The 14,733-nt window shown below is 48.2% G+C and overlaps 1 protein-coding gene across 1 annotated transcript in view; it reads right to left on the bottom strand.

The window, feature by feature from the left end:
• The window catches only part of LOC145339442 (RING finger protein 112-like), a gene marked incomplete at its 5' end in the record, with an annotated part of 45,613 nt that overhangs the window by 6,516 nt on the left and 24,364 nt on the right, over nucleotides 1-14,733 (bottom strand). The window contains 3 exons of the mRNA XM_080183912.1: nucleotides 1,807-1,927; nucleotides 2,779-2,865; nucleotides 14,299-14,355. Of these exons, the coding sequence (XP_080040038.1) occupies nucleotides 1,807-1,927; nucleotides 2,779-2,865; nucleotides 14,299-14,355 (265 nt within the window). The remainder of the gene's footprint in view (nucleotides 1-1,806; nucleotides 1,928-2,778; nucleotides 2,866-14,298; nucleotides 14,356-14,733) is intronic.

The raw sequence follows: 14,733 nt of genomic DNA, 5'->3' as shown, positions 1-14,733 counted from the left end.
GATACACTGTCCTTTCCCCCACTTGGGGACTGGGTGTCACAGTGCGTTAGATACACTGTCCTTTCCCCCACTCTGGGACCGGGTGTCACAGTGTGTTAGATACACTGTCCTTTCCCCCACTTGGGGACTGGGTGTCACAGTGCGTTAGATACTCTGTCCTTTCCCGCACTCTGGGACCGGGTGTCACAGTGCGTTAGATACACTGTCCTTTCCCCCCACTCTGGGACCGGGTGTCACAGTGCGTTAGATACACTGTCCTTTCCCCCCACTCTGGGACCGGGTGTCACAGTGCGTTAGATACACTGTCCTTTCCCCCACTTGGGGACTGGGTGTCACAGTGCGTTAGATACACTGTCCTTTCCCGCACTCTGGGACCGGGTGTCAGAGTGCGTTAGATACACTGTCCTTTCCCCGCTCTGGGACCGGGTATCACAGTGCGTTAGATACACTGTCCTTTCCCCCCACTCTGGGACCGGGTGTCACAGTGCGTTAGATACACTGTCCTTTCCCCCCACTCTGGGACCGGGTGTCACAGTGCGTTAGATACACTGTCCTTTCCTCCTCTCTGGGACCGGGCATCACAGTGCGTTAGATACACTGTCCTTTCCTCCTCTCTGGGACCGGGTGTCACAGTGCGTTAGATACACTGTCCTTTCCCCCTCTCTGGGACCGGGTGTCACAGTGCGTTAGATACACTGTCCTTTCCCCCTCTCTGGGACCGGGTGTCACAGTGCGTTAGATACACTGTCCTTTCCCCCCCCTCTGGGACCGGGTGTCACAGTGCGTTAGATACACTGTCCTTTCCCCCTCTCTGGGACCGGGTGTCACAGTGCGTTAGATACACTGTCCTTTCCCCCTCTCTGGGACCGGGTGTCACAGTGCGTTAGATACACTGTCCTTTCCCCCCTCTGGGACCGGGTGTCACAGTGCGTTAGATACACTGTCCTTTCCCCTCTCTGGGATCGGGTATCACAGTGCGTTAGATACACTGTCCTTTCCCCCACTCTGGGACCGGGTGTCACAGTGCGTTAGATACACTGTCCTTTCCCCCCCTCTGGGACCGGGTGTCACAGTGCGTTAGATACGCTGTCCTTTCCCCCTCTCTGGGACCGGGTGTCACAGTTAGTTAGATACACTGTCCTTTCCCCCACTCTGGGACCGGGTGTCACAGTGCGTTAGATACACTGTCCTTTCCCCTCTCTGGGACCGGGTATCACAGTGCGTTAGATACACTGTCCTTTCCCCCACTCTGGGACCGGGTGTCACAGTGCGTTAGATACACTGTCCTTTCCCCCACTCTGGGACCGGGTATCACAGTGCGTTAGATACACTGTCCTTTCCCCCCTCTGGGACCGGGTATCACAGTGCGTTAGATACACTGTCCTTTCCCCCCTCTGGGACCGGGTATCACAGTGCGTTAGATACACTGTCCTTTCCCCCCTCTGGGACTGGGTATCACAGTGCGTTAGATACACTGTCCTTTCCCCCTCTCTGGGACCGGGTATCACAGTGCGTTAGATACACTGTCCTTTCCCCCCTCTGGGACCGGGTGTCACAGTGCGTTAGATACACTGTCCTTTCCCCCACTCTGGGACCGGGTGTCACAGTGCGTTAGATACACTGTCCTTTCCCCCCTCTGGGACCGGGTGTCACAGTGCGTTAGATACACTGTCCTTTCCCCCCTCTGGGACCGGGTATCACAGTGCGTTAGATACACTGTCCTTTCCCCCCTCTGGGACCGGGTATCACAGTGCGTTAGATACACTGTCCTTTCCCCCCTCTGGGAAAGTGCATTAAATCACTTGCCTTCCACGCGCCCTGTCGAACTGCGAGCAATCGCTTCTCCTGGGTGTGGAAGCAAATAGCACTGAGCCTTTGATAGTTCCTCCGCGATCAATGGCTGGGACTTCTTGGATTTTGCAACTTTCTGTAAGTAAAAATTTGTAAAGAATGAGACACTCTGACTCTCATTGCCCATCATCAATGCAGCTCCCTCACACTGTCACTCAGTAACCCCTCTCCGCCCCCCCAGCACCCTGTGTTACTGACTGTATCTGTACTGATGTTAATCCAGCTCCCTCACACTGTCACTCAGTAACCCCTCTCTCCCCCCAGCACCCTGTGTTACTGACTGTATCTGTACTGATGTTAATCCAGCTCCCTCACACTGTCACTCAGTAACCCCTCTCTCCCCCCCAGCACCCTGTGTTACTGACTGTATCTGTACTGATGTTAATCCAGCTCCCTCACACTGTCACTCAGTAACCCCTCTCTCTCCCCCAGCACCCTGTGTTACTGACTGTATCTGTACTGATGTTAATCCAGCTCCCTCACACTGTCACTCAGTAACCCCTCTCTCTCCCCCCAGCACCCTGTGTTACTGACTGTATCTGTACTGATGTTAATCCAGCTCCCTCACACTGTCACTCAGTAACCCCTCTCCCCCCCACAGCACCCTGTGTTACTGACTGTATCTGTACTGATGTTAATCCAGCTCCCTCACACTGTCACTCAGTAACCCCTCTCTCCCCCCCAGCACCCTGTGTTACTGACTGTATCTGTACTGATGTTAATCCAGCTCCCTCACACTGTCACTCAGTAACCCCTCTCTCTCCCCCAGCACCCTGTGTTACTGACTGTATCTGTACTGATGTTAATCCAGCTCCCTCACACTGTCACTCAGTAACCCCTCTCTCTCCCCCAGCACCCTGTGTTACTGACTGTATCTGTACTGATGACACGATTACTCTGTAACCCCATATCTAACAGCAGCTTTACCTTTAGTGTTCCATCCAGGTGTGTCCTTCCAGCCTGTTTCCCATGTGTCTCCTCTCTATCCCAGTCACGGATTAGAATGTCCAAATGCTGCTCCAAGAGGAAATGGATGGTTAAAATTTGTGTGAACACGATTTTTCACAGTGAAAGAAGGAATGGCCATTTTCAATCGCTCCCTGCATCAAACCACCTTTCGAATGGAAAGAAGTGAGTGTGTGAGAGAGAGAGAGAATGTGTACATGGTGAGGGAGAGACAGAGGCAGAATTCCTTCCATCTCCCCGCAGTCATTCACAGTGTTTGCTCCCCGCTCGCCTCTCCCAGCACTGGTGGGGAGTTGATATCACTGGAAATTGGCCGGGAGGTAGGGAAATCATTCAAATACACATGGATGGGATTGAATTTTATTTGCAGGTCTGGGACTGAAATCTGCATGACCACCCGTCTCTTCCTCCCCCCCTCAAAGAGGTTCACTGCAGCAGGGATAACTCACTCCCCACTTTCGGCTAACTCACTGTCTGTCCCCGCTGGAGAGAAGTGGGGGAACAATCAGGGATCCTCGGGTGACGGGGAGTGGGGGGGTGCAGTGTGCGGGTGCCCCCCTGGGTATTGGCACCTTGGCACTGCCACCCTGTTCCCCCTGGCAAGGAAGGAACATACTCGTGCCCAGGGGGTAGTTTGGCACTGCCCATCAGGTTTGGGGTTGGGCTGAAGGGCAGGGCTTCGAGGCTGGACCTGGTGGGCCAGTCGGTGGATGTGGGGCTGTCCCATTGACACTCTGCTTCGGGATTAGTGGAGGTCGGACCAGCGATTTTGTAGGTGGGGGGTTTGGGGACAGGATTGCAGGGGTGGCAGCGGGATTGAACTGAGCCCAGAAGTGGTCAGAGGGCCAGCGATCAGGCCATGGGGGAGTGACATTGCGTGGGTGTTAGTGCAGGACCCACTGCACATGCACCAATCTCAGCATTGACAGATCAGCACATGCGCAGTGGCCCCGCTCAGCACACTGATTTCATCCTCTCCGGTGGGAATAAGCCTCGTTCTCTGATATCTACTGATATTCATGCTGGTGGCCTCTGTAGTGCACAGAGTGAGGGAGATTCTAGTGTGAACTCCCACTGCAAAAAAACAGCAGGAATCACTCCAGTTTTCCTGCAAAGTCGACACTTTGAATTTTCTTTGGGAGAATTCCAGCCAGAGATTGTGGGGGAGAGACAGAGACACGTAGACAGAGAGAGAGACACACACACACACATACACATACACACACACACACACACACACACACACACACACACACACACAGGGTGACATCGAGAGGGAGGGACACAGGCACTATTTTAAATGTTCAATATAATTTATTTCCTTTTTCTAATTATAAAAATATAATATTGTGATCATACTGTGCCTTTAAGAAATGTTCTTCCGTTATGTTTCTGGTGTGGTGTATGTTTCAAATTTGGCTGTTTTTCACGGTGCCAATTTGTCTGCACCAGGCAGCCTACATGCTGAGAATGATTGATTTTATACTGTGGAGATGCTGGTGTTGGACTGGGGTGAACACAGTAAGAAGTCTCAGAACACCAGGTTAAAGTCCATCAGATTTATTTGGTATCACAAGCTTTCAGAGCACCGCTCCTTCTTCAGGTGAGTGAGACTTTTTCCTGTGATTTGAAGTCAGGAAAGGGTGAATGCATTTTGTCCCTGAAGGGAAAGGGTTAATGAATCTTGTACCTAGAATCTGTCATAAACATAACCCTTCATCGTGACTGATCTCCTTTAGCTTATACTGTTCCTGGCATTAATATAAGTTATTTGTTCATGTGTTACATGCTTTAACTTTCATTTGTATGGAGACAGATTGTTTAATGTGACTGTTATTTTGTAGACTTTGTGAATCTTACCTCTTTGTGTTAGTTGGACATTGTTACGATATCAGCTTTTAACAGGAAGAGTCCTGCTGGGACAGCCACGAACACACAAGTAACTTCAAAGGCAGGGATGCCGGTATCGCTGCAGAAAAGATTTGAATCGTGACCGTGTGTCACGACTGCAGCTGCCAGCTGGACTGTGAATCATGATTAAATCTGGGGCTGTATCACAACCCAGGAAGGAAGACCCGGAGTTCTGGCTGGAATGGGAAACTTGGAACTGTGATTGACACCAAGACTCATGATGTATAAATGCCCACTTGTGTTTGTGTTCTATGAGAAGTTTGGTAGTCCTACTTCTCCCAAAATTCTGGAATAAACCCCAGAGTTTTGAAATAAAAACCACTGTATTTTGACTCACTAACAGTCTCAGAGGTATTATTTTACCTACAACAGATTGATTTTAGTCAGGGATGTGTTTGCATTCATCTGAGTTAATGCAATTTTGTTGATTTGGGTTTTTTTCTGGATTTCCAGAGTAGGATTTTGATTTGATTGATTGATATAATTAGGTGCTTAAGGGGAGGAGCTAGGCTTACAGGCACAGTGGGTTAGCACTGCTGCTTCACAGCGCCAGGGACCTGGGTTCAATACCTGGCTCAGGTCACTGTCTGAGCAGAATGTGCACGTTCTCCCTGTGTCTGCGTGGGTTTCCTCCGGGTGCTCCGTTTCCTCCCACTGTGCTGGTTAGATGCATTGGCCATGTTAAACTCTCCCTCAGCGTACCCGAACAGGCACCAGAGTGTGGCAACAAGGGATTTTTGCAGTGACTTCATTGCAGTGTTAATGTCAGCCTACTTGTGACACGAATAAACTTGAAGCAAACAAAAGGTGTCTCTCTCTCTCGCGAAGTTGCTGTTTGGGACCTGCTGGGAGAAATAGGTCTCGTCCCCTGTCTACCTCCCCAGGGATGTTCGAGTGTCTTGTGGACAGGCAGCCCAAGTAGTAGTATGTAAGCCTGTGGTGTGAACCGATTTTGAAGAGGGGTTTCAAGTCCCTAAAAGGAATATTGCTTAAATTGGATCTGATAGAGGTAGGTCACGGGTGAGGTGACTGGAGATTGGAGAGTGGCAAATGTTGTGCCTTTGTTTAGAAAGGGCTGCAGGGAAAAGCCTGGGAACTACAGGGCGGTGAGCCTCACATCTGTAGTGGGTAAATTATTGGAAGAGACAGGATCTACAGGCATGTAGAGATGCAAGTACTGATTAGGGACAGTCAGCATGGCTTTGTGAGCAGAAAATCATCTCTCACAAATTTGATTGAGTTTTTTGAAGGGGTAACCAGGAAGGTAGATGAGGGCAGTGCGGTTGATGTTGTCTACATGGACTTAGGCCTTTGACAAGGTACCGCATGGTAGGTTATTGCATAAGGTTAAATCTCACAGGATCCAGGGTGAGGTGTCTAAATGGAGACAAAATTGGCTTCTTGACAGAAGCCAGAGGGTGGTTGTAGAGAGTTGTTTTTCAAACTGGAGGCCTGTGACCAGCCTCAGGGATCAGTGCTGGGCCCACCGTTGTCATTTATATTAATGATTTGGATGAGAATACAGAGGTCATGGTGAATAAGTTTGCAGATGACCCCAAGATTGGTGGCAGAGTGGACAGTGAAGAAAGTTCTCTCCAATTGCAACGGGATCTTGATCAGTTGGGCCAGTGGGCTGACAGACGGCAGATGCAGTTTAAGGTAGACAAATGCGAGGTGATGCATTTTGTTCGATCGAACCAGGACAGGACTTACTCAGTTAATGGTAGGGCGTTGGGGAGAGTTACAGAACAAAGAGATCTCGGGGTACAGGTTCATAGCTCCTTGAAAGTGGAGTCACAGGTGGACAGGGTGGTGAAGAAGGCATTCGGCATGCTTGGTTTCATCGCTCAGAACATTGAATACAGGAGTTGGGACGTCTTGTTGAAGTTGTACAAGACATTGGTAAGGCCACACTTGGAAATACTGTGTACAGTTCTGGTCACCCTATTATAGAAAGGATATTATTAAACTAGAAAGAGCGCAGAAAAGATTTACTAGGATGCTACCGGGGACTTGATGGATTGAGTTATAAGGAGAAGCTGGATAGACTGGGACTTTTTTCTCTGGAGCGTAGAGGGGTGATCTTATAGAGGTCTATAAAATAGTGAGGGACACAGATCAGCCAGATAGTCAATATCTTTTCCCCAAAGGTAGGGGAGTCTAAAACTAGAGGGCGTAGGTTTAAGGTGAGAGGGGAGAGACACAAAAGGGTCCAGAGGGGGCAGTGTTTTCACCCAGAGGGTGGTGAGTGTCTGGAACGAGCTGCCAGAGGCTGTAGTAGAGACGGGTACAATTTTTATCTTTTAAAAAACATTCAGACAGTTACGTGGGTACGATGGGTTTAGAGGGATATGGGACAAACGCGGGCAATTGGGATGAGCTTAGAAGTTTGAAAAAAATACAGGCGGCATGGAGAAGTTGGGCCGAAGGGCCTGTTTCTGTGCTGTAAACCTCTGTGATTCTAGGTCAGCAGTTACAATAAGAATTCACGTTGTTAAATAAAGTTTGTTTTGATAAAAGCTTCCTGGTGGGTCAGTAGAATCACACCTGGAGTGAAACACCTTCTCCTCACACTGATGCAAAAATAGAGAAACTGTGGGGGTCTCGTCAGGCTTCAAAACCGTTTGGGGTTTGTGATCTGTACCTTAACAGTACCTGTACTTTGTAGTCTGCAAGGGACAGCATTTGTTTTGCCCTGTTTTATGTCTGCCTGCGAGTAAGGGGGAAAATTATTAAACTTCGAAACCACAGCTTGTATGTTAACCCGTTCTAAATTGTTTAACAATCAATTTGTTTTATAATAAATCAGTCGATGGTGTGTTTACTGAAAGCCCGGTTTGAGATTTTTACAACACCAGGTTAAAGTCCAACAGGTTTAATTAATAACACAAGCTTGTCCTCAAGACACTAACACAGGCTCGTGCTACCAAATAAACCTGTTGGACTTCAATCTGGTGTTGTGAGATTTCTTCCTGTGTTTACCCCAGGTAACCGGCATCTCCACATCTTGAGTTTTTATGCAGGGAATGAAAGTATCAAAGGGTAAATAATTGGTGAGTTTGTGAGTTGAACATTTAAACTATTATTACAATCTGTGGAGCGAGAGTAGAGTGCACACTCTCCCATCACATTCTGTTACACAGGAGTACAGTTCACACGACTGCTCAACTCAGCGGGAGTTTGGTGAATACTTTATCATCTGCCAACTGCAGTGGGGGCAACATTGGTGATGGTAGGATGAAAGTTTGGTTCCTTTGTAAATATATTTCCACTTTCACAGGTTGATCCAATGTTGTTTGTACAGAATTGTTTCATATTTTCAAGTCATACAGTATTCCAGCTTCTGGCTTTATTCTGTGTATCATACAGAACTTGCTTTTTGCTTCAATAACAACTGTCATCTTTGCTGAGTAAGTCTCAAATCAATCTCTGTTGGGGGTTTCTCCTTTACCAAATGTTATTGACGCTGTTTCACAAAAGGACTGAACTCCCTAAAGTTTATAGCATCAACATGGCCATTTCTTGCTGAGTCTTTAGTGGACAGAGATCACTCGAGCACTAAGATTGTGTGGTATGTGATATATGAACATAGAAACCACACATACAAACTCACAAACAAGGTGCAGGAGGGGCCTTTCGGAGCAAGAGTAGGCCACTCAGCCCATTGAGTCCTGCTCCCCCATTCAGTAAGATTGTATCTGATCTGATTGTAACCTCAACCCCACATTCCTGCCAATCCCCTGAACAAATGGTGAATCTAGCTCTGCCTTAAAAATATTCAAAGACTCTGCTTCCACTGCCTTTTGAGGAAGATATGGCTGATGATACCTGTGCTGAGACAGAGTGCAGCAGAGATTTGTTCCAATGAGGTTTTAGAGCAGACAATCAGCATCCTGAAGGTATGGTTCCAGTGCCTGGACTGGTCAGGTGGATCCGTCCAGTATAACACCCAGACAGTTTCACACATTGTTGTGGTATTCTGCACCCTCCATAACCTGACCTCGCAACAGGGCGAGGGGCTGGCAGAGGAGGAGATGGACAAGTGGCACATCTCCTCTGATAAGGAGGGTGTCAAAGAGGACACTGAGGGGGAATCCCTGGTGTAGGGAGAGAAAGGCTGTCAGGTAAAGGAACACCGTTTCCTAAAGCTTGTGAGTTTACTATCACATAAACTGGTTGGACTCTAACCCGGTGTTCTGAGACTCCTTACTCTGTGTATCTCCCCTGTAACCAGTGAGGATACAAAGATTTCTCTCAAGGCCCCAGCAATTTCCTCCCTTGCCTCTCTCGGTATTCTGGGGTATATCCCCATCAGGGGACTTGTCAACCTTAATGTTTCTCAAGAACCCCAATACCACCTCCTGTTTGATCTCAACATGACTCAAACTATCTACACACCCTTTTCCAGACTCATTAAGTCCTTCTCTTTGGTGAATACTGATGCAAGGTACTCATTTGATACCTCGCCCATTCCCTCTGGCTCCTTGCATAGATTCCCTTCCTGTCGTTGAGTGGGCCAACCCTCCCCCTGGCAACCTTCTTGCTTTTTATATGTATAAAAAGCCTTGGGATTTTCCTTAATCCTGCTGGCCAGTATTTTTTTGTGACCCCTTTTAGCCTCCTTACTCTTTGCTTAAGTTTCTTTCTACGTTCCTTGTATTCCACACTTGCTTTGTGTGTTCCCAGCCTCCTAGCCTTGACAAAAGCTTCCTTTCTCTCTTTGACTCAGCTCACAATATCTCTCGTTATCCAAGGTTCCCAAAACTTGCCATACTTATCCTTCATCCTCACAGGAATGTGCCAGTCCTGAATCCCTATCAACTTCCACTTGAAAGCCTCCTACATGCCAGATGTTGAAGGCCTTCTGAAGTCAAGGTCACCACTGTGAGAATCATAGAAAATTTGAATATCCTTTTCCAGATTATTTCTGTGTGCTGGTGAAAAGAGATGAGCTGCTTGGAAAGTTGTGAGTACTGGGAGAAGCCTGCTGAGGAGACTTGCTGACAGATAAACGTTAAATGTTTTGACAAAGTCGGGTGATGTGAAGGGCCTGAATGGGACGGAGGATTTACCCCGATAGCATCTTGTTTCAATGTGACCAGGACCAGGATGGGCACTGAGGCTCAATGCAGGGTGGCCATTCCTGAAATTGCTGCCTACCAACCCCCGCTCCTTAGGTGACTCTGGTGGATATCGTCTGGACACCAAGGCCTGGAGACCCCAGCCTGCTTTCAGTTGCATGGCTGTGGGAGTATGTCTCTCCTCGGTGTGTGGGGCTGGGGCTCTATGGATCACAGAGAGAGGACACCCCCAGAGTGGAAGGCCCCAGGCTCTGCACCAGCTCAAAACTCCCTGGGTTTCTCCTTGGCCGAGAGGAGCTGCTGGAGTGAGATTTAGAATCCCCCTCCCCATCGTTGGCACTCATGGATGCCCACTAGTGCCTGCACCATACAGTTGATGCCCTGTAGTATGGAGTTCAGGGCCCTGCAGTGAACATAGCTCACATTGGAATGAACATCCTACACCAAGGTGTCTGCAGTGTTGGCCTGGTTGCCTCGAGTGCTAGCACCATCTCCTTGACAGACAGCATTGGGAATCGGTCTTGCAGTCCACGGAGAAATGTTGAAATTCCTTCCTGATGTTCCTAACTCTGTCTTTGTAGCTCCAGCTGCCGAAAGATAACTCAGTCCTGAGGCAAATCACCACATAGAGCTCAGCATTCTGGTGTGTGCTCTCTCTGAGAACCTCAAGGCAGCCGTAGCTTCCACCTGGGTGATGAGTTCATGTTATACTGAGATGGATGGGTCAGAGTGAGACCACCACAGGCACAGCAGCAAGCTCAGGAAAATCTTCAGTGTTTAAAAACGTGCCTGAAAATACGATGCGATATCTTGCTGGTAACACCAGGGGCAACTTGCTGCTTTTAGAACATAGAAAAACTACAGCACAAACAGGCCCTTTGGCCCATAAGTTGCGCCGATCCTATCCCTACCTACCAGGCCTATCTGTAACCCTCAATCCCATTAAATCCCATATACTCATCCAGAAGTCTCTTAAAAGACCCCAGCGAGTTCACCTCCACCAATGGCAGCCGATTCCACTCACTCACCACCCCCTGAGTGAAAAACTTACCCCCTGACATCTCCTCTGTACCTGCTCCCCAGCACCTTAAACCTGTGTCCTCTCGTAGCGACCATTTCAGCCCCGGGAAATAGCCTCCGAGAATCCACCCTATCTATTCCTCTCAACATCTTATAAACCTCTATCAGGTCGCCTCTCATCCTTCATCTCTCCAGGGAGAAGAGACCAAGCTCCCTCAACCTATCTTCATAAGGCATGCCTCCCAATCCAGGCAACATCCTTGTAAATCTCCTCTGCACCCTCTCAATAGCTTCCACATCCTTCCTGTAGTGAGGCGACCAGAACTGCGCACAGTACTCCAAGTGGGGTCTGACAAGGGTCTTATAAAGTTGCAGCATTACCTCCTGACTCCTAAACTCAATCCCTCAATTAATGAAGGCCAGTACACCATACGCCTTCTTGACCACATCCTCCACCTGCGGGGCCGATTTAAGAGTCCTATGGACTCGGACCCCAAGGTCCTTCTGCTCCTCAACACTGCTAAGTCTCCTACCCTTGATATTGTATTCCTTCATCCCATTGGTCCTGCCAAAATGGACCACTACACATTTATCCGGGTTGAAGTCCATCTGCCACTTCTCCGCCCAGTCTTGCATCCTATCTATGTCACACTGCAACTTCTGACATCCCTCCAGACCATCCACAACACCACCAACCTTCATATCGTTGGCGAACTTATTAACCCATCCCTCCACTTCCTCATCCAGGTCATTTATGAAAATGACAAACAGCAAGGGTCCTAGAACAGATCCCTGGGGCACTCCACTGGTGACTGACCTCCATGCAGAAAAAGACCCATCTACAACCACTCTCTGCCTTCTGTGGGCAAGCCAGTTCTGGATCCACAAGGCCAAAGCCCTTTGGATCCCATGCCCTCTCACCTTCTCAAGAAGTCTTGCATGGGGGACCTTATCAAACGCCTCGCTGAAGTCCATGTAAACCACATCCACCGCTCTTCCTTCATCAATGTGTTCAGTCACATTCTCAAAGAACTCAACTAGGTTCGTAAGGCATGACCTGCCCTTGACAAAGCCGTGCTATTTCTGATCATTCTAAACTTCTCTAAATGCTCATAAATCCTGTCCTTCAGAATCCTCTCCATCAACTTACCAACCACTGAGGTCAGACTCACCGGTCGGTAATTTCTCGGGTTATCCCTGTTCCCTTTCTTTAAAATAGGAACCACATCCTCAATCCTCCAATCCTCCGGAACCTCTCCTGTCTCCATCGACGATGCAAAGATCATTGCCAGAGGCTCTGCAATCACTTCCCTCACCTCCCACAGTAACCTGGGGTACATCCCATCCGGTCCCAGTGACTTATCCATCTTGATAGAATTTAAACGTTCCAACACATCCTCTTTCTTAATATCCACATCCTCAATCTTTTCAGTCTTCAGCAAACCTGCAGTACAACCCCCCAGATCACTTTCCACCAAGAATACTCTCCAGAGATAGCACTTTGCCCACAAAACAGAAAATTCTCTAAAAATCATTTCACATTTCAAAGCAGATACTCGAGAACAGAATCAAAGAATCCTGACAGTGCAGAAGGCCATTTGGTTCATTGAAACGACACAAACTCACCGACAGAGCATTTTACTCAGATCCTAGACCCATGGATCCATGTATAGACCTCGCTAATCCCCCGAACTACACATCTTTGGACACTAAGGGACAATTTAGCACGGCCAATCCCCCTAACCTACACATCTTTGGACACTAAGGGACAATTTAGCATGGCCAATCCCCCTAACCTACACATCTTTGGACACTAAGGGACAATTTAGCATGGCCAATCCACCCTAACCTACACATCTTTGGACACTAAGGGACAATTTAGCATGGCCAATCCCCCTAACCTACACATCTTTGGACACTAAGGGACAATTTAGCATGGCCAATCCCCCTAACCTACACATCTTTGGACACTAAGGGACAATTTAGCACGGCCAATCCACCCTAACCTACACATCTTTGGACACTAAGGGACAATTTAGCATGGCCAATCCACCCTAACCTACACATCTTTGGACACTAAGGGACAATTTAGCATGGCCAATCCACCCTAACCTACACATCTTTGGACACTAAGGGGCAATTTAGCATGGCCAATCCACCCTAACCTACACATCTTTGGACACTAAGGGACAATTTAGCATGGCCAATCCACCCTAACCTACACATCTTTGGACACTAAGGGACAATTTAGCATGGCCAATCCACCCTAACCTACACATCTTTGGACACTAAGGGACAATTTAGCACGGCCAATCCACCCTAACCTACACATCTTTGGACACTAAGGGACAATTTAGCATGGCCAATCCACCCTAACCTAAACATCTTTGGACACTAACGGACAATTTAGCATGGCCAATCCACCCTAACCTACACATCTTTGGACACTAAAGGACAATTTAGCATGGCTAATCCACCCTAACCTACACACCTTTGGACACTAAGGGACAATTTAGCACGGCCAATCCACCCTAACCTGCACATCTTTGGACACTAAGGGGCAATTTAGCATGGCCAATCCACCCTAACCTGCACATCTTTGGACACTAAGGGGCAATTTAGCATGGCCAATCCACCCTAACCTACACATCTTTGGACACTAAGGGACAATTTAGCACGGCCAATCCACCCTAACCTGCACATCTTTGGACACTAAGGGGCAATTTAGCATGGCCAATCCACCCTAACCTACACATCTTTGGACACTAAGGGACAATTTAGCTTGGCCAATCCACCCTAACCTACACATCTTTGGGCACTAAGGGACAATTTAGCACGGCCAATCCACCCTAACCTACACATCTTTGGACACTAAGGGACAATTTAGCACGGCCAATCCACCCCAACCTACACATCTTTGGAACGTGGATGGAAACTGGAGCACCCAGAGGAAACCCACACAGACACGGGGAGAATGTGCAGCCTCCACACAGACAGTGACCCAAGCTGGGAATTGAACCCAGGTCACTGGTGCTGTGAGGCAGCAGCGCTAACCCACTGTGCTATTGTGCTGTCTGTCAATCAATGGAATGGAACAAATTCAGTTTTAACCTTCAAACATTTAAATCATTGACTAAAAGTGGACAGGAAGGTTTCCCACCACATCTTGCAACAGTTTCGAATGTCTGAGATTTCTTGCTCCATTAGGAAAGGTACTGTAATGTTAACACTTACACACTGTTGATTCATGTAATGGTCAACTTACCTTTTCAGGGCAGAGCCCGATGGAGAATCATTGCATTAGAAAGGATCTAAACCATCTAATTGTGGCATTTGAGTGTCAAAACATTGAAGATTTATCTGCCAGCAAGTCCCTGACTCCTCAGTAGGCTCCTGTTTTTATGTGTCTCCCTCTCCCACTCTCTCCCTGTCACCTAACAGTTCAATGAAACAATGAAGGATCCGATACCTGAATGGGGTCCAAGTTCAGAACCTTTCCAACCTTTTGCGCCACATCCAGAAACAACTGGAATAAAAGCAGAAAGAAGATGTCAGTCGTCCCTGTGACAAGGTTCTCTCACTCTGCCCCCATTCGCCCCATTAACCCCAATGATCCCATGCTTCAGTCTGGGTTGTACAAACACTGATTGTCAACCCAGTGAGACTGACTGTCAAGGGAATGGCCCTGATTCCACACAGGGACATCTATTGTCCTGTCTTTCAAGAAGAGCCAGTGGGGAGACTGTTCCTGGAAGTCTTAATCCAGAGATTTGACCAGGACAGTTCCTGGAAGTCTTAATCCAGGGATTTGAGCAGGACTGTTCCTGGAAGTCTGAATCCAGGGATTTGACCAGGACAGTTCCTGGAAGTCTGAATCCAGGGATTTGAGCAGGACTGTTCCTGG

This window comes from Carcharhinus amblyrhynchos, unplaced genomic scaffold (genome assembly GCF_965287045.1).
Source record: "Carcharhinus amblyrhynchos unplaced genomic scaffold, sCarAmb.v2.hapA scaffold_466, whole genome shotgun sequence".
Lineage (NCBI taxonomy): Eukaryota > Metazoa > Chordata > Chondrichthyes > Carcharhiniformes > Carcharhinidae > Carcharhinus > Carcharhinus amblyrhynchos.
Note: the sequence above shows the minus strand (reverse complement) of the source record. Positions and strands in the feature narration are given on the sequence as shown.